The 21,168-nt window shown below is 39.1% G+C and overlaps 1 protein-coding gene across 2 annotated transcripts in view; it reads left to right on the plus strand.

The window, feature by feature from the left end:
* The window catches only part of Abca13 (ATP binding cassette subfamily A member 13), a 440,297-nt gene that overhangs the window by 321,227 nt on the left and 97,902 nt on the right, over window positions 1-21,168 (plus strand). For both annotated transcript variants that reach the window (XM_060365661.1, XM_060365662.1), the window contains exons 52-55: window positions 1,345-1,501; window positions 4,753-5,006; window positions 9,059-9,254; window positions 12,197-12,306. In XM_060365661.1, the coding sequence (XP_060221644.1) occupies window positions 1,345-1,501; window positions 4,753-5,006; window positions 9,059-9,254; window positions 12,197-12,306 (717 nt within the window). The remainder of the gene's footprint in view (window positions 1-1,344; window positions 1,502-4,752; window positions 5,007-9,058; window positions 9,255-12,196; window positions 12,307-21,168) is intronic.

Here is a 21,168-nt window from a genome sequence, read left to right on the forward strand (position 1 = left end):
ATAATTATCAGCATTAGTAAGTGATGGTTCATCTCTTTGGCAGTTATTTTTATTTTCCTTAGTTATTTTATGTAGAAAATATTTTAGAAAAATTGCTTTGAAGCACTTGTCTCCAACATATCACGCAGCTCACAGAAAACATCTTTGTGCTCAAATTAAGAAGCAGATTGCTACTGAGTGAAGTTTCTGAGATATTATATGGCTTTGTAGCTCATACTCCACACATTTTCTCAAGTACAGGAAAATATCTTTTAACAAAGGGGTATTATTTAGTATAACAGATTATATATGACCAAGTGCTATGTTAAGGCTTTAACATCCCTCAAACAGTTGTGAAGTCTCATAATTTTCAGAGCTAGTTAATGTGTTAGGGAATGCTCAGGCATCTAAAAGTTTCTGCAATATCTCATGTAACCAGCAGGAAATATTGACAGCTCTACTTCAGGTGTGGTGAGAACTCGTGGGAGCTCAGAATAGATGAGGCTTTTGCAAAAGCCTATGATTTTAAATAGGAGGCTTTGCTTATATTTGGAAATGTTCAAATCACAAGAGTCCTCTGATGAGGTACATTACACTGACTGCATTTTACTGTCACAAAAGAAAGCTGAGGGAAGCTGGCCTTGAGTTGATTGACAGCTGGTTTTAGGAGGACAAATGGGACAGATGGAAGAGAGGTTTGGCTGTGGGGGGGGGATGGAGTAGTTAGTTTCTTGGGTCTTGTGGCCATTGATAAGGCTCAATATTAGCAGTGCTCCTTTCTATCCAGCCTTGGACTACTCAGGTAGGATTCTGAGGGCAGCTTAACTTACATACATGCAGCAGATTAATCAAGGTGTCAACCTGATTATGGATTCCTTGCCTAAGAGTTACAGATCCTACTATCATTTCCTGGTGGTTGGGGCATGGGAGGAGGCTTGAGAACATGGTAGAAGTGTCATTCCGTAGCATGAACAAGCTTCTCAAAATGAGGCTTGCTTTCTGTTTTTGTTTTTATGTGTTTTTGTGAAAAAGAGCTCTAAATATTGTTATATTGTTGGGATCTTCCAATTCCCAGTATAATCAGTGGGCATTATTCTTGCTGTAGGCTTGAGAGACAAAGGACCTCCTACTGAGAAAAGTAGAAAAGGTCCAGTGGAATGCCCAGATCCCCATGACACTTTCCCTTCACCTTACAGGGTCTTTGGAAGCCTTAGAAAAGAGTATTTTTTTTCTATAGAAAACTATTATGCATATTACAACAAAGAAAGAAAAACTCACCATTCTAATAACATTGCATCTATGCTTTAGTTATGATACAAATAAATGTTTCAAGAGAATAAAAATACTTTCATTTCTACTTTTTAGATATGCGATGATTCCATGGATGTATTTGATATCTAGAATATTTCCCAGTTCAGATGTGGCCTTCATCTCCTATATCTCCTTGAACTTCATCTTTGGCTTGTGCACCATGCTGATGACCACCATGCCCCGGCTCTTGGCCATCATTTCCAAAGCCCAGGTGAGTCACTCGCAGTGACCCACTTCCAAAGGAGCCAGCCACAGGAGAATGCGGGAACCCAGTACTTACTTTGTTACCAGCCTAAAAACCATGGGTGACTCACACAACTTAGAGGAGGAAGGATTTATTTTGGCTCACAGTTTAAGAGGGCTTTCATTTTTAATGTAGGGCTCAGCAAGAGCATGTATGGGAGCCGCTGTTCACCTCCTGGTGTGTCCAAAGAAAGCCTGGGAACTAGGTCCACTCTTCAGAGGTCTGCTCTCATTCACTTACTTTCTCCAACCAGATTCTTCAGGATCAGGTTTACAGAATCCCTCAAAATAGTGCCATGACCTGGGAGCCAAGTGCTCAGCAGTAGTGATGAATTGCGGACATTGCTGTGGTGTTTTGGGAGCTGCTCCATCAGCCAGGGCTGGCCCCACTGTTTTGTTCCAATGTCCTTCTCAGGGATCCTCTGAAGTTCACTTACTGGTCGTGGAGGCATAGATACCACGAAGTATGTCTTGCCAAAGTGTCACTGTATCCTGGCTTAAAATCTTAATTAAGGACAAGGTAGCCTTGCCTATACTCATGTGATGGTATGTCTGAGGACTGGTGTCTCTTGTGTAACTTAGTACAGTGTCTTTCCCAGTGTTAGAGGGAAAGCAATGCCCTGAGCTGTTCATCAAGAAGTGATTTTTCCTGGGAGGGAAATGCCTAGCAGACCTTGGGTCAAGCTGAAATCCCTTCTGTAGACACATCCCATTCATTTTATCTAAGCTTTGTCCTTAACGGGGCTGTCCTTATGATTGGTTTATGCTTTAAACCATCTGCCAGCGAACTAGTCCTGACTTTTGGGAACAGGCTTGAGACCCCTCCCTCTCTTTAGCTCTCATATTTCAGTCCTTTCTTTCCTTTTTTTTTTTTTTTTTTTTTTGCCTCTGAGCACATTATACTCAAAAGACTCTGTTCTCATAGTCTCTTATGGCTCTTTAGTTCCCAGGTGTTTGAGCCAAAATCTGAAAATTTCACCTGGGAGAGGTATAGTGCTTCAGGTAGAAGAATATGCGGATATTCCCATTTCCAGAGAGGGACTGAGGCCTTCCACACTGGCACAGGTTTACTGCTTGTGGCTGGGTTCCAGACTACATAGACTCTCAAATGATGGCCAATATTGTCTCTTATTATTGTCCCTCATGTTTGCGTAGAAGCAATGGAGTATGTAAATATCCATTTTGCATTCAATGAGGCAATGATCTATTTCAGTGATTTTTTACAGATTGAGTTTGACACTAATCTGTATTAATAGTCAAGCCCTTAAATAGACAGCTTGCTGAACAATTAATTGGATTTAACTTGGGGAGAATATTGAAATCAGCAGGAGAGGCGTCGAGGCCTCGCTCCACCCCATTGGTTTCTAATGTGACATGGATTATTGAAGACAACCCATGTAAACTGTGGTGGGAAGGAAAACAGATCCAATACAGAAACAACTGGGTGAAACCAATAGCCAGTCAGTTCTGTGAGAACTAGATAACAAAGGAAGGGTAAGCAAATGCCAAAAGGAAAAGAAAGGTGGGTATTCACAACTAAAGAGTATGCTATCCAAGAATGTTTTCATCTAGGGGAGTCTAACAGCATGGTGGAACAAAAGGCATTGTTATCTGCAATTACAGACAGCACTGCTCATCTTAAAGAATCAACAGGCAAAGGGAATTTCCTGGAAAAAATAATTCGAGTCACTCAGCAATTAGGAATGGAGGACATTTGATCAGATTTGCTTTGATCTTTCTTTTCTTTACTCCCTATGATACTGTGTGCTAAAGCCATTGAACATTATTTAAATTTTCATCCTAATTGGTATCAAACGTTCATTGTTATGTCAAAAAGCATTATGAACCTGTAAAATTAATGAAGGGTATCAAGGAAGGCAACTGGGCTTTTAGGTTATGAGCTGGCTGGCCAGTATTAACCACTGTATATGCAGACAGAAGTGCTACTGGGATACCTTTTTCTTGTTGCCAAAATACTGTTAAAGAATGATGTGTCTTGGGTGTTAGACAAGGCCAGGCATGTATTTCTCTCTCACAAATGAAGATCTCTGCTTCAACCACAAAAATGTAAGCAGGTTTAAAATTACAGTTTCCATTCCTCTATGTATCAATCACCACTCTTTCCAACTCAAACAATTTATTTGACGATCCATGAATCTCTCTCTTTCTCTTTCTCTGTGTGTGTGTGCTTACCAATTCAGTATTCACGTATCACACAATCTTTGTTAATACTTGGGTAAAAATCACTGCGGGGTCTTTAAAATGAGTTATAAAAACATTGATGTCACCATAGCCTGTCATTAATTCTCAGTTTTCAAGTTCAGGGCTTCCTATCCCACACTATCACTAAAAACAGAAATCCTTTCAGGTGGCAAACTAATTGATGCAGGCATGGATCAATGTGGCTTTAGATGTAGTTTCTTCTGAGAATCCTGTTATAGACTTGCAGGCAGTTGCCATTTTATGTATTCACAGAGAATACATAAAGAGCCATTAGCCAGAGATTTGGTTAATAGCTCTTTCTTTTCCCAAAAGGACACTAATTTCATTGTAGACATTCTTCTTAATGTCTTCCTCTACACAAAATTACCTTCAAAAGGCTTGGCTTTCTAAGCCACCATATGGCGGATAAAAATGCAACATAAATATATAAATATATATATATATATATATATATATATATATATATATGGAGTGGTGCAGATATTTCATTCATTCATTCATTCTGCCCTTGAGCTACCAAGACTCATGGCTTTCTCAGATAAAAAATACAAACTTATTCTGACACAGAGCTCCAAGATATTTCACTCATTGTTGCCCCAATTATAAAGCATAAGGCCTACTATGTAGTCTATAAACGTCATCAGATTCAGATGTGGGTGAAACTCAAAAATATAGTTCATCCCAACTTCTTTCCAGCTGTGAGCCAGTACAACAAAATATGTGGGGCAGATATAGGACACACGTTCCAACTCCAGAAGGGGTAGGAGGAAGAGAAGGACAATAGAGTCCACCAAGCAAAACTTAACAAGACATATATTGTACAAGATCTCAAGTGTAATCCTATCTGGTGCCATGGCTGTCTGAGAGTGTCTCTGAGTAACCGGGCTAGGGAAGACTGGCCCTGTACCCCCAACCAAAGTCAACAGGAAGGTATTTATACAGGTTATAAAAACGGAATAACTTTTAATTTTATCTTTTTCCCTCTTCACTGTGCAGAACTTGCAGAAAATCTACGATGTCCTCAAGTGGGCTTTTACCATTTTTCCTCAGTTCTGCCTCGGCCAGGGACTCATAGAACTCTGTTACAATCAAATCAAGTATGACCTGACTCACAGCTTTGGCATTGATTCTTACGTGAGTCCCTTTGAGATGAATTTCTTGGGCTGGATCTTCGTGGAGTTGACCTCGCAGGGCACAGTTCTTCTCCTCTTGAGGATTCTGCTACATGGAGACCATCTAAGATGGTCAAGGTGTGTACTGAAGGGCTCATGCTTAATGCCTCCTACTCTTGAGTAAAGACTGAGGAGAAAGTCCACCTGGAGCTTGCAAGATAAATGTGCCTGATTGACAATATTATGAATGGTTCTAGTAAGTGACAGATTCATGTTTCCTCTTTTAGTTGGTAAGTATGAGTCACCAAGTAAATGGAAAGAATTTCAAAAGATAGAGGTGCCAACCTTTAAAATATTCCTTTCAATTATTTGGTTGTCTCAATTCATTTTCCACTTTGGAATTGCTCAATTTTTCAGTTACTTTGTAACACTAAATGTGAACTTGGTTGACGCCATAAAGTAATTCACTTTTATAACTAAATGGCATTAATTTCTAGAGTCAGGAAGGTGTGGGACTTTAGTGCAGGCACTATGTGCCTTTACCAAATGCAGTCTTCTTGTCTTTTTAAAGCTGCTGAAAATGGTGTGTGTAGATATACTAGATGCACCTGGATGATTGCAAACACACACAGAGACACACACAAAAAAACACACACGCACACAAAAACACACCTCATACACAAGTTGGGCTTAAGGTAACTTTGCAAAGATTCTAAAACTTTGTCATACAAGGTTCAAGGAGAGCTCAGTAAGAGCACTGCTGCTCTTGCAGTAGACCCAGTACCCCCATGATGGATCACAACCATTTGTAACTCTAGTTCTGGGGCATCTGATACCCTCCTTCCGGCCTCCAAAGGCACCAGGCACACACATGGTGCACAGATATACATGTACACAACACATCCACACACTTAAAACACACAAATACTAAAAACTGTGTTTGGAAGCTACGGAGGAGTTTATTTTCATCTGCAGGATCTACACTACTGCTTCCCCCTCCACCCTGTACTGATCCTCCCTCTGTCTTTGGTCCTTTGATTGAGACTTCTGACAGAGATTCTCCCCACGCACACCCTCTCATTATATCTCTATGTTTTTCTGAGACTGTCTCTCAAAGGGAGGATTCTTTATGGAAAATCTATTACCATCTTGTTACTGAAGAATCAGTTAAAAGCTCATAAAGCTCTGTTCTTAATATTTTTGGGCAATCCCTTTATATGCATTGTTTTCTTTTCAGCCATTTTTTTTTTAACATAGCACCCTAAGGCTGTGGAAGTAGAGAACCATTTTGAATACAAATCCCAAAACTCTTCTGAATTTGGCCATGAGTATTCTGGAATTTGCAGATTTCCTGTAGCTGACTGACTCTGGAGTAGAATTACAGATAGCTTTTAAGAGTAATTGCTTCTCTGATAATCCTTAATACTTCAGTCTGTTTAAAACCCGCAATGGAGATTTCCTCTGGCAGCTTCCAGGTTTCTCAGTCCCCTGACAGTATCAAAGGAATTTTTGCCAATGAAAAGACTTTTTGTGTTTCCTCTACTTTATAGAGGATATTAGTTGGGCTCACCTTTAGAACAATGTCTTTGATATCCACAGCAAATTGTCATTTGTGCTATGTTGTGTTTCAGTGAAGGGCAAGGATCAGAGGTGTTGTCTCCCTTTCTGCTCCCTTATGACTCAAGCTGCCACAATGATTGTGCTCCTGTCACTGTTCATTAAATCCGAATAAAGCCCAGTGACCAATCATGGTGAACATGAACAGTCCTGAATGTGAACAGCCAAGGTTCTGAGCCAGTCCTTCAGAGGGATGATTATACCAGTCCTAGCTAAAAGTTGGAGGATAAATAGGAAGAGCTTGTCCCCTCATAGGCACCAGATAGAGTCTACTCTTTCCACCTGAATTATGAATTACCACCATATGCCTGGGCCCTAGCATGAAACCCACTTTACTGAATTGGGTTTTGCCTGCACCACTCCACTGCCTGATTTGCACACAGCTCTGGCCTGGAAGCAGCCCACATAGGTGTGGGTTTGGGAGGTCTTGCCTCTAGTCCCCACAGTCTGGGGCTTGGCTGTGCTCCCTGAATCCTTATACAGGCAAAGTTAGAACAGCCATGTGGCCCAGATACCAGCAGTGATGAATTATCAGGACAGCCCTGCTGTATCTACCACCCACAGGGATCCTTCTTCTGTTGCACCGTGATTGGTGGATGGCTAAGCAGAAGTGGAACTTGGATTGTGTGGTTGTACCCAACAAGTTTTCATTTGTTCTCCCATCCATCAGAGTGTGGAGAACAGAGAAACAACATGGTACCTGGTCCCTCCCTGAATCCTCACATTGCTTTGTTTTAGTGATGTGATCTACAGATATACATAAAATTTTTCAGGTGATTCTCACACAGAGAGGAAGGAAATCTTAGATGCAGACTTCTAAGATATCAGCAGAGCGTAAAGGGCTGATGGTTGTGTCTTTGTCTTATCTGATAAAGACAAACAGTAGTCAAGCTGAAAGGTTTAAGTTGATAGAGTTTTATAAAGTGAATTAACTCATTCAATCCTTTTTTAGATTGTTAAATTGAATACTTTCCATGTTTTATGTACCCATCTCACTTTCTGCTCCTCAGTAATAAGCCCCTGGATAGCTGTTACTCTCATCTTTATCTCTTTTGATTCATTTTATATGTCTTCAAATATTATGTAAATGATATCAGACCCATCTGAGGATCTAGCCAACTTTTATATTTATAAAATGGTGATTTCAGATGTGGAAATAACACAGACTAGGTCACTGGGATAACTGAGGACTAGCAGTGGATGTTTTCTCTTAGCTATAATACTCTTGTTTTAAAGTAATTTGAGAATTATAAAAATACTCTAAGAATGTTCCTGTCCTGAGCCTACCACAGAGGGCCTCTGAATGATTCTACCTAGCAGTGTAAAAAAAGCAGATATTAAGACTCATAACCAAACCTTCACAGAGTGCAGAGAATCAAAAAAAAAAAAAAAAAAAGGAGGGGGAAGTTAATATGACCTGGAGAGGGCAGGAGCTCCACAAGGACCAAAGATATCTGGGCACAGGGGTCTTTTATGAGAGTGTTTCTCCAAACAAGGACCATGTATGGATGCACACTAGAGCCTCTACTCAGATGTAACCCTTGGTAGCTCAGTATCCAACTGGGTACCCTAATAAGGGGAACAGGGACTGTTTCTGACAAAAACTCAATGGTGTGCTCTTTGACCTCCTCCTCCCCCATCCCCCACCCAGGGAGGAGCAGCCCTGCTAGGGCACAGAGGAGGACTTTGCAGCCAGTCCTGAATAAACCAGTATCAGATGAAAGGAGAAGAGGTTCTCCCCTATCATTGGACTTAGAAAGGGGCAGGGAGGAAATGAAGGTGGGAGGGTGGGACTGGGAGGGAAAGAGGGAGCAGGATATAGCAGGGATACAAAGTTAACAAACTGTAACTAATATTAAAAAAATAAAAATTACAAAAAAGAATATTCCTGTCCCTATCAATAAATGATTATATGTTGTATAACAACATATCATACTGAAAACAAGGAAATAAGATGTGAGTGTCATATGGACACTGTGATTGTTTTGTATTTAATCATTAACATGCAGGCACATTATAGTTTAGAGAAGAAATGAAAATTTACTTGAAAGTTAAAAATATTCAGATGGAAATCCTAATAAGGATTTAGCATCCCAGGCTTAGAGTGAACCAGTTAGATATGATGATTAGAGTTATGCTCATCTGGCAAATATCTCTTGAATGCTATATGCAAGCTATGCAAAAGCTGTCTATCTCACCCTATGTGCAATACAATTTATAATATAAGTTTAGTATTGGGGTACTTTTTACCAAAATACCTACATAAGTTGATATTTCATAATAATGTGCTCAATAGTTTTTGTACTCACAAGGCCTGCCATGGCTTCGTTATTCCCCAACTTAAAAACTACCTCTAGTGTTGACTTCTCTCAAGGTCTCTGATAGCCGGTCAATATCCTTTGATTATGGGAAGGAAGTTGAATTTCCTTGGTAATTAGGATGATGCAGGTAAGATGCTCTGACAGCAGATGCTGCTCAGATCTGAGGCTGTGCCTTCTGTCTTCATGAGTGTCACATGGGGACTATTCAAGGACTATCTGAGCTGGGAATTAACTCTGCCTTTTTCTTCCCAGTGACCACTCTACCCTGCAGGACACAGTCAAGTCGGCTAAGGATGTAGATGTTGAAAAGGAGCAGATGAGGGTGCTTGAAGGAAGGACTGGAGGAGACATTCTGGTGTTGTGCAACCTCAGGAAAAGTTACAGAAGTGTTTTCAGGGGGAAGACCACTGCTGTGCATGACATTAGTCTGGGCATACCACGAGGCGAGGTAACACAGCTGCAGTTTCTACCCCCTTCTCTTGTCAACCTGTGAAAATCTGAAGTCAACAGCAAAATCAGCCCCCATGTCCCAGAGATTCCTACAACCTCACAGAGGCGAGGCTGGAGACAATGTCTTAGCATAGTGGACACTTACGAATTGATTCAAAATTTGTTCCATGATTCTTTAAATTTTATGCAGGGTTCGATTTTTAGAATGACTTTTTATTGAGTATATATATATATATATATATATATATATATATATTAAATTCCAGTTAAAGATGGAATTCCCTCCTTCCACTTAGAAAACTAACTTCCTGTTAGTTTTCTTGAGTGCCCAGTTAAGCCCATGTAGACCAATGGTTCTCAACCTCCCTACTAGGTGACCTTTAATACAGTTGTGGTCATCTCCAACCATAGAATTATTTCATTGCTCCTTCCTGACTGTAATTTTGCTACTGTTAAGAATTGTAATGTAAATATCTGATATGTGGGCTGTCTGATATGTGACCTCCTGTAGGGGTCGAGACCCATAGGTTGAGACCCACTGTTCTAGAAGAATGCTCTACTGGGAGGGCTAAAAAATGTGCATACCACAGCAGCTGTGGAGAAACCTGTAGTCAGAACTTACAGAAGTCACATGAACTGACTCTTATTTGGACTCTACATATAAGGGAATCAATTCTGGAAATGATTACCTTTAATTAGCTGTTAGAGATAAAGGCACTCCTGGCATGTGCATGGTCCAGGCTCTGGAGAAGCCCAGTGGTTATCTGGCTGTCTGATTGCCACTTGCCAGCCATCCCCTTTTGCTGAGCAGATCATACAGATATGAGTATCCTGGTGTACATACAGGCTTAGAGACCCATCTAAAGCAACCAGGAATATCCTAGGTTTGGACCCTGATTTCTGGGACAATTGGGCAAAATTTTAGGGATTGTTTCCTAATCATTGTTTTTTCTTGCTAGTTAGCTCTGTGATCTTAACTTTACTGAATTTTATAAATTAGTTTAAATCAATATTAGTTTCCTCACTATCTACCTATGGCTGTTTGATGCCAAAGGGGGGGGGAAGAAAGAGAGAGAGAGAGAGAGAGAGAGAGAGAGAAGATGAGAAAGAAAGAAGAAAAAATACCTTGGAAGTAGGTATGATGCTTTCACATTTAAGGTTCCATTTGGGCTGTTGTCAGTGTGATAATCAACTGAAGAAGAGGAAAGGCTCAGCTCACACCACAGTTGTGAAGATTCCATTGTCTCATGCCTGTGATGACCTACTGCATCAAGAGAAGCAGGCATTCTAGAGAAGCTGCTCATGTCATGGCCTGATGCTAAAAAGAGAAGTGAAGGACCAAGTTCTAATATCCTGCAAAAGCTTAATATCATTGAGCAAAAATGGTCAACTAGGCATACCTCCTATATAATTCCACATCCAGTGACCACTTTAGCTCACGGGTCTCTAGGGACTTTTTCAAGATCCAAACTGTAGGATGGTCTTTTTTTCTAGGATTTTGTGAGCAGCACATTTGATTGCCTAGAAGAGAAGTAACTTGTAAGAACCTGTGAAGAAAACAGATGACTGAGATGTGTGTCTCTGTCCCTCTAAGAATCAACAAACTGGTTGGGAACTAGAAAATCATAAGCAAATATCTTTTCCCATGTCCAGAAAGGGTTAGAAAGTGCTGGAGTGGTAGGCTTCTGTGATTTACAACAGTGCACTAAGGAGGTACAAGAACAAGAGCGTGAAGAATTGTTACCACAAGGCAGGGTCAGCCTGGGCTCTGAAGCAGGGATTTGGTCTGGATAGGCTGATAGTGCATCATAGGGCTTGGGTGTAGTAGGCCTGATAGAGTGACACCAGGCAGATTTGAAATGAAATGGATCCCATTTTAGATGGGAGAGAGAGTCAGTGAAGTTGGAAGAAACCTGGTGACTGAGGCATGTGGTGATTCAGGGTACTGATGCTGTCCAGAGGCACATAGTGGAGGCAAGTGGGAGGTGGGCATGCAGGCTAAGTGCGCAAGCAGCCATTGTCATACTGAGGAAGCTAGATGGTATCAGCAGACACAAGCACTCAGACATCACAAAATGGGTCTAAGAAGATTTGTGTCCCAAGGAGGGTCTCAAGCACATCATATCCGGAGGCACAAAACAGATCCCAGGTCTACATAACCGGGTGAGAGGGCTGTTTACACATAACAACATTGAAGAAATAAATCAGTTAACTTCAAAGTATACAACTGGAGGTTTTTTCCATAGTTAATACCAGTATTCTCTTAAGTTCTGAGTGAGAAGTGGATTTACAGTCTCTTCAGTGGAAAAATGAAGGCATGTAGCTACCAGAAAGATCTATCTATCTATCTATCTATCTATCTATCTATCTATCTATCTATCTATCCATCTATCTATCTCATATATCATCTATTCATTATTGTTATCTCTTTGACATCTGTCCATTTTTCTCTCTATAATTTATCTATTTAATTTTTATCCACCCATCTCCCTATATATAATATATATATACATATATACATGTGTATAAATATCTATATCTATTTATCTATCATCATCTATCATCTGTTTATATAGACATTTCTCTCCCTCTCTCCCTGTATACACACACACACGCACAAAATCAGAAGAAAAGCAACTGCTGCAGTGACATGCCTTCCAAAGATGATTATCTTGCATAATTTGGATTATGGTTACTTAGTACATATTCTGTTAAGTTTTATATATCCGAATTTATTTTTCATTAAATTAACTAATGATTTTTCATGCACAAGTGCCACATTAGCATTCAAAGCATAAAGTGCCTTTTACACAGTAGCATGGTTTCATGGCGTACCAATATCATATATCAAAAACATCGAGATACCATCAAAGCAAGTGCTATTTCTAATACAATGTTTAGACTTCATACTTTGTGTCTAACTTCTCGTTTTATTTCTAGTGCTTTGGGCTCCTTGGTGTGAACGGTGCTGGGAAGAGTACAACATTCAAAATTCTGAATGGTGAAACTCCACCGAGCTCAGGACATGCTGTCATCAGGACTCCCCAGGGGTATGGTCCAGAATTTATCATTTTCCTGTTTTCCTCCAAACTCATTTTCTGTTTGCCATTTCTGCTAAGGGGTGACAAAGTGGCTCAGTATCAGTGACTGGAGATCAACTCTTCTTGCCAAGCAGACAAGATGTTTTTCTCAATTTTAAAATCTGTTTTCAATGTTTGCATCACGTTTGCCACCTTCATTTAAGCATGCTCACACACCTGTGTGTTTGCCTCTAGATTTGTCTGTTCTCTCTGTGGTCACACTCATGCATGCCTGTATGTGTAGGAAGATACACCATGTCCATTTAGCCGAATAACAGCACTAGGTTCTCTCCTACCGCTTATGCCCTAGTTAGCCATGGGTTTTTGCCACAATTAATGGCACAAGTTGATTGTCATTGAAATAGAAATTTTTGTTGTTGTTGTTGTTTTAAGACTGGGTTTCTATGTGTAGTCTGGCTTCTGTTGAACTCAGACAGAGATCCTCTTGCCTCTGCCTCTGTAGTGCTAGAATTAAAGGCATACACCACCACTGCCTGGTGAAACAGAAATTCCTAAGATAACTTCCTATAATGAATCTTGTACAGATTTTAAGTTTTTAGGATTCTTTTTTCAGTTTGACTTTTTTTTTAAAAAAATAGTTATTTGTATACTGAATTTCTCAGTGATAATGGAGTCAGTTTCACACTCCTCCCTGAGGGCTTTTTGATCCTTGAGTAGTTCTCCCCTTCCTGAGCTCAGAAAGCTGTCACCTGTCTTTTCTTTTCCAAATGTTTGTCATTTTAATGTATGTAATTTATAAGGAGATTATATTAGGATCTTTTGTGTTAGCAGAAACATAACTCGTTTTATTTTTCTACCTGAATAGAATCTCAAATCTTTTCTCAATGAAATACTTTTGTTTTTTAGTCAGTAGCATCCCTTCTGTCATACAGGGTCCTTGTGCATGCTGAGTATTTGGCCTCAACTGCTTACAAGGTGCATCTCAGTGTATCTCTTTCTTCTCCCTTAGCTTTTCTACAGACTCTTTGACTGAGTGTAGGAACCAAATTTAGTATAAGGCAGATCAATGAGACTATCACAGAATTTTTTAATTGAAAATAGATTCTTCTCTTATGCAATACATCCCAGCAACAGCTCCCGTCTCTTTGCTTCTTATAGCTCTCCTCAACTGCTCCTATCCTCAGATCTACTACTTCTCTGTTTCCCTTTCAGAAAAGAGCAGATCTCCAAGAGACAACAAGCAAACATGACAAAACAAGATGCAATAAGATAAGGCAAAAACCCTCATAAGGATGTTGGATAAGGCAACCCAATAGGAGGATAAGTCCCAGGAACAGGCAAAAGAGTCTGAGAGATACCCAATACAACTGTGAGGAGTCCCACAAAACACCAGGCTACAGCTATGGCACATCCACTCAGGACCTGGTGCAGACCCTGTGTGCTTGGCACTTCAGTCTTTGTGATCCCTGTTTAGCTGATTCAGTGGGCCATGTTCTCCTGATGTCCCCATGCTATCTGACTTCTAGAATCTTTTTTCCCCGTCTTTTATGGGATTACAAGCACTCTGAGAGGAGAGACCTGATGGAGACTTTAATTTACAAGCCCTCTCCACATAAAGTCTGGCTGTGGGTCTCTGCACCTGGTGCCTAAGGAAACCTCTCTGATAATGACCAGACAAGGCATCAACCAATGAGTATAGCAGATATCATTAGGAATCATTTCATTGATTTATTTTGGCAAGTTGTATCTGGAACTTATATATGTATATGGGATCTTTGGAAAAGTATGAAGTCTGAAGGAGTAGCACATAGAATGATTTTGTACATTTTAGACAAAAAAATGTTAGATTTGTGAATAAGTTGCAGGATAGAGGGATCTCTGTTTTAGAACAGTATGCCCTAGACTTGGCACTGAGATATGTCAGCTTGCAAAACCTAGTGGGAGATTAGATTTGCAGGAATGCAGTCCATGTCAGTCCTAGTGTCCAGTCTTTGGAGATTAAGGTCCTTCCTTCCTTCCTTCCTTCCTTCCTTCCTTCCTTCCTTCCTTCCTTCCTTCCTTCCTGCTTTCATTCCTTCTTCTTCTTCCTCTTCTTCCTTCTTCCTTTTTAATTTAGATGTGTCTGATACAGGTAAAAATATTCAAGCCAGATGCCCTTTCTTCAGCAAGGTTTCTTCCGTGTCTTCTGACTAAAGTAATCACTATATATAATTTGCTGTGGTATTTGTTATGCTTTGCCTTGCTGTCCTCTAGAGTATCTAATATTAGCAGACTCTTCTTCCTAGCTCTTTCTAATTGCTTGTAATATTTTAGGGACATCTCTGCTACATATTTTATTACAAGCTCTATTTTTGACTATAATTACATCACTATTACTGCTATTTGAGGCAAAATAACTTCTTTGCAATATTTTGTCTTGATCATCTTTGACTCACTATGATATGTACTGACATTCATCCAAGCCATTTTAGAAACACCAGTTCTTTAGGTCTTTGTGCACTGGAATACTACTCAGCAATTAAAAACATGGAAATCATGAAATTTGCAGGCAAATGGTGAAGACTAGAAAAAATCATCCTGAGTGAGGTATCCCAGAAGCAGAAAGACACACACGGTATATACTCACTTATAAGTGGATACTGGGCCTATAAGATCGGATAAACGTACTAAAATCTGTACACCTAAAGAAGATAAACAAGAAAGAGGACCCGGGCTAAGCTAATCAATCCTCACTTAGAAAGATAAATGGGATGGACATTGGAAATAGGAGAAAACAAGTAACAGGACAGGAGGCTACCACAGAGGGTCTCTGAAAGACTCTACCTAGCAGTGTATCAAATCAGATGCTGAGACTCATAACCAAATCTTGGGGCAGAGTTCAGAGAATCATACGAAAGAAGGGGAAGTTAGGAAGACTTGGAGAGGACAGGAGCTCCACAGGACCAAAAATATCTGGGCACAGGGGTCTTTTGTGAGACTGTTTCTCTAACCAAGGACCATGCATGGATATAACCTAGAACCCCTACTTGGATTTAACCCATGGCAGCTCAGGATCTGAGTGGGTGTCCTAGTAATGGGAACAGGGACTGTTTCTGACATGAACTCAATGGCTAGCTCTTTGACTCCCCCCTCCCCCCGGGAGGAGCAGCCTTACTAGGCCACAAAGGAGGACATTGCAGCCAGTCCTGATGAGAATTGATATGGTAAGGTCAGATGGAAGGGGAGGAGGACCTCCCCCAACAATAAACTTAGAAAGGGACAGGGAGGAGATAAGAGAAGGAGGGTAGGATTTGGAGGGAATGAGGGAGAGAGTTATAGCTGGGATACAAAGTAAATAAACTGTAACTAATAAAAAAATAAAATTTAATTTAAAAAAAGAAGGAGAAAACAAGAAACAGGAAGGAGCCTACCACAGAGGGCCTCTGAAAGACTCTACCCAGCAGGGTATTAAAGCAGATGCTGAGACTCATAGCCAAACTTTGGGCAGAGTGCAGGGAATCTTATGAAAGAGGGGAAAGATAGAAAGACCTGGAGGGGACAGGAGCCCTACAAAGAGAGCAACAGAAACAGAAAATCTGGGCACAGGGGTCATTTATAAGTCTGATACTCCAACCAAGAACCATACATGGAGATAACCTAGAATCTCTGCACAGATGTAGCTCATGGCAGCTCAGTATCCAAGTGGGTTCTCTAGTAAGAGGAACAGTGACTGTCTCTGACATGAACTCAGTGGCTGGCTCTTTGATCACCTCCCCCAAGTGGGGAGCAGCCTTACCAGGCCAGAGAGGAAGACAATGCAGCCAGTCCTAATGAGAACTGATAGACTAGGGTCAGATGGAAGGGGAGTAGGAACTCCCCTATCAGTGGACTAGGGAAGGGACATGGGAGGAATGAGGGAGGGAGGATGGGATTGGGAGGGAATGAAGGAAGGGGCTACAGCTGGGATACAAATTGAATAAACTGTAATTAATATACAAAATAAAAATTAAAAAATTTTGTCCGATGGAATCCTGCATATCTTCTAGGCCATTTACCTAGTGAACTGAACCTCAGCAGTAGGTAGTTTGTCTCCTATGTGATTGCACATTTAATCTTCATTAGATTTTCTTATGAATTTTCATTTCCCTAGCTTACATTAGAACTAAGTTATGTGGGTTTATTAATTCTCATATCCTCCACATAAACCTCTTTTCTAGCATGGTTTCTATACCTTCAAACTTTCTAAGAATGCACAGCATCAAAACAGGCCTAGTGGGCATCCAGAGTCCTTGTCTCATTGTTATATGGAGATGGGCCTATTTCCAACCTCTTAGAACCTCTTAGATAGTCCTGCCTCTGCTAATCCAATGTAGAAAATGAGTAGCTTGCTAGTAATCTTGAGAGATGTTTTGAGCTTCTCTTGATGAGGAATGTTGCTGTGTTCTAACTCAAGACCTAGGGGAGCACATTTTGAACTTGAATCTGGTTTCCCCCTATGTCATATCCATACAGGGCTTTTGAGTCCTTTATTCCTCATAGGGACCAGATGTGTAACTATCTTTAATGGGATTCAAATGTAGAAGGCTTACCTGAGTGGTCTTAAGCACTGCTAGAATTCTCTTTATGTTATACACACAGGGTTGTTTATTTTTGAATGTGATTATTTATCCTAAAAAATGTACTTCATTTAATACAGAAAGTAATTCACTAATCACATGTTTTAAGTTTAGGTTAGTAAGTTAAAGCACCGTGTCTGTAATTCCCCAGTAGAATTTTATTTGACTTCATATTGCACATAGATTGCCATGCAAAGAACTAAGATTTTGGATAAAAGTGTTTTTTTCTCCTTTACAACCAATAAATATATTTCATATCAAAGCAATGTTAATTAAAACACATTTTTCATTTGATGGTAGTATTTCAATGTACTGAACACTGTTGCTTGAAAATCTATATTATTTGCCATTTAAAACATTTGAAATTTAATTATTAAATTTATAATCTATAAGGTTTCTGTCCAAGGAAAGAATATGCATTTATGCTTTTGTTAGTCAATAGCAATAGATGAAAACATTTATAATAAACTCTGAGAGCAGAAATTAAAATTTATTGGGACCCATTTATGTCAAACTAGTTGTGCATGCCACTTACCATTCTAAAATGGAACCTACCTATATGAAACTGAAAATCTCTTGAGAATTAGGATGTTGATTTTCCCCTATGGCCACAGAGTTAAGATGTAAAGCATGTGTGTTGCATGTGATGGTATTTGATTATTTATTTTTTCTAATTTGCCTATTTATAAGACTATATGGACAAAAGAATCAGAATTTTAAAGGGAATATAAAAAAATAAGGTTTACTTTTTCATCCTTGGAACATTGACTCCTTTATTATTCCATTCCATCCTTTGTAAAATAATTGGAAAATGAAATTCAAATAACTGCTCTCAAAAGGAGGAATAAATTTGCATTCACATAATGGTCTGTAAGTCTTTTATTATGCTACATATCTGTGTAATTAGTTTAATTATAACTAAATCACACTTGCATTAATTATATTTTTAACCTTGATTATTTGTAATGTTAATTTCACATTGGTATTCAAAGAATTAAGTAGGTAATTAGAAGCACAATAGAATTTGTAACTACCCAGAAAGCTGGAGTACCCCTTTCTGCCCACTAAGCCTGGCACTGATTGCTCTACAACTAAAACACAGGGACCTAGACATTCACTGCTTTAGCGCTTTTTTTGGGGGGGAGCGGGGGGTGTCTCTGTGTGGTTACCCCTATTGGAAGCAATCCTTTTCTATTTTAATGTTTGATTTACTAATTTCCATAAATGAATAAATGGATAACTTACACTTGGGAATATATATAAACAGAACTCTTTTCGAACCTACAATTATGATTTGGTTTGAAGTATATCATGAGCTCCTGATATAATGATAGTGATCACAAGTTGATAGCCTACCCGCCAAGAATCACATACTTGTTTTTTTTTTTTTTTTTTTTTTTTTTTTTTTTTTTTTTTTACGGTGATGAGGGGGACAGGATCTCCTGTAGCTCAGGCAGGCCTCAAACTTTCTATGTAACTCAGGATACATTAGATTAAATTTCTAATCTTCCTGACCACTTCCTAAAAAGCTTATGCAAGTTTATGTTGCCAGCACAGGGCTAAAGTTTAGGCTTTACATTACCTTAGGCTAGGACACACATGTTCCAAATTATGCCAGCCTTCTCTGTGCCTTAGCACCTCCTCTTCTAACATAGGAAGATTTTTTTTTAAGGTTTTAAATCCTGTAATTATTTGTAATTGTAGCCATGGATTAAAACTCTAGAAAACAGTAGTAGAGTTTGAATTTTTTCAACTTTATTTTTTAAATGTTTTATTTTTAAGAATTTTATTCGTGACTGTAGTGGAAGTATTGGTTTCTTTAAAATCCCAGTTATGTTATATTTTTGTTTTAATCTCGAGTGTAGAATAATAGGGCTGCTTTTATTTTGTCCACAGCAGGTAATTGTCTTGTATGGCTTTGAGAGGGGCGTGGTCTTTGCCACCTGCAGTTAGTTTAATTCTGAGGACTCTGAGAGGGTATAGATACAAGGACACAGAGAGGAAGACAAAGAGGCTTTGAGGAGAGGGTAGGAAAAGGAAGAAGGCTGCAGCTGGTTCATCCTTCTGCTGTGTTTGCAGTGTTTGCAGTGTTTGCTGGTTAGCTGGACTGTTGGATATCCTGACTGCACTGGAACTGCCCCAAGGAACTAAGTCCTAAGTCTAGAGAGTTCTAAGTCCCATATCTCTCCTAACCTTCTTTCTCTTTAACCTAGGGTCAAGGAGTTGGAAAAGATGTAGAGGCATAAGGAAACCCAAATAAAATAGATAAAAATAACATCTACACATGAGTACTATATTTACATCATTTTCATATCCCACTTAAGTCTTCCTGTGTTCTACCACTTCCTATCAAATTCATAGCCCCTTATTCTTTATTATCATAACATTATATATATTCATAAATAAATATATATATATATAGTCTATTTAGTATGCTCATATACACATGTGTATGCATGTGACTAGGGCTGACTATTTAGGATTAGATAGTTGGATAACATATCAGAGGGCTCTTCCCAGGAGTAAACTGAGTCTTTGATTGCCTGTAGCTAGCTCTTTATCTAGGGGTAGGGCCTTGTGAAATGTCCCCCATCCACGTTGGCACGTTGACATGTATAACTTTCATGCATGTCTTGCTTAGGCAACTATACTGTTGAGATTTTATGAGTGCAGCATTCTGTCATGTCTGGAAACTTTCTTATGGCTGGAATCCTTGTCAGCTGGCTCTTACAATCTTTCCTCCTCCTTTGCTTAGATGTTTCCTGAGCCTTAGGTGTAGGAGGTGCATTGTAGGTTCGGTTTCCTTGCTAATTTATTCTCAAAAGTTTGAAAAGTTTTATATCCTTGTTGTAGCCTTTGTCTGAAGCAGAAAAAAGTTATTTGATGAGGGATGAGAGCCACACTTACCTGAGGGTATAGGAATATGTATTTAGACTATAGATTAAAAACTATATTGATTTGGGAAAGTGTCAGTAGTGGGTCCTTTTTTAGGGTTCATGACCTCACTAGATATGGTGAGTAGGTTAAGTTTCAGTACCAAGCATGAACTCTCTTCCAATAAATGGGCATTAAGTCCAAGCAGACACCTGTTCATTACTCCCAAGACATAATTGCCATTGCACCATTGGGTTAGTTGCCAAGCTGGTTTAAGAGACTCCAAAAACCACATAGGCTGTTGCCATTTGCCTTGGGTATCGCCCAGTATATGAAGATTAGATCTTGTTGCTAAAGATACCACATACTTCAGATGTGAGACTTGGAGGATTTGATCTAGAACTGACCTGGAAATCTGCTTGTTGAAGACTAGCTCTCATAATATCTGAATGTATGATCAAACTACCAAAAGAGAAAAACAATCAATAGTTTTACCCAGCTGTAAAGCCTGAATTTTTTTCAGCTTTAAATCTTATGGCTTTCCTAACCTATTGTGCCTATTATTAGAGAAAATTCTGAAAACTAAGAGAAGGAAATGAAATATGGAAAAGGAACAGGATGAGATATTCTCAAAATAAATTGATAAACAGAAAGAACAATACTATTTTTTGCAATAAATGTTCTATCATATCTAAAATTCAAATGCTCAGAAATTGGGTTTCAAAAGCATGGATTGTACATGATACCCTTAAGACAGTGTTACTGCAACATTCCAGATGAAAGGAGTGACAGTCTGTCAAATAAAACAAAATAAGACATATAGATACATTAACACCTTTTGTAAAAATATGAGGAAAATATACACAGAAGTAGAGACAGAGTATATATGAAGAAAATTATCATCACTGTGAATATAAGCAATAAAACCACATTTCATGCAGAAATCCTAAATGAAACCCCACATACTAGTTTGCAAACTCCTAGAGTAACTGCTAGAGTAAATATGTAGAACTCATCCCCACTAGAACAAGCCATAGAGAGTATATTCTTAACAGCATTACTTAACCATGATCTGGAATTGATGTCACTTATAAGACATAGCTGAGAAATAAGAGTAATTATATTATCATCTTTTTAACACAATAAAATATTTGAGTTAGTAGATATAAAGGGAAGATATGTAAAGGCCATAATGCATATGTACAAACCAGAAATATGCTCTATGTGAGTATTTAAGTCAAATAACATTTTAATGAGTAATAAGTGTGATTGAATGTATGTATATTCATAATTTAGTTTATACCATGTTGGTAGGTAGACGACTCAATAGTCATCATATTGCTGTTTCTTACAAAGTTGTATAGATTTACGGTAAATGTAATTGATTTTGAAGAGGATACAG

Source organism: Meriones unguiculatus, chromosome 12, assembly GCF_030254825.1.
Source record: "Meriones unguiculatus strain TT.TT164.6M chromosome 12, Bangor_MerUng_6.1, whole genome shotgun sequence".
Lineage (NCBI taxonomy): Eukaryota > Metazoa > Chordata > Mammalia > Rodentia > Muridae > Meriones > Meriones unguiculatus.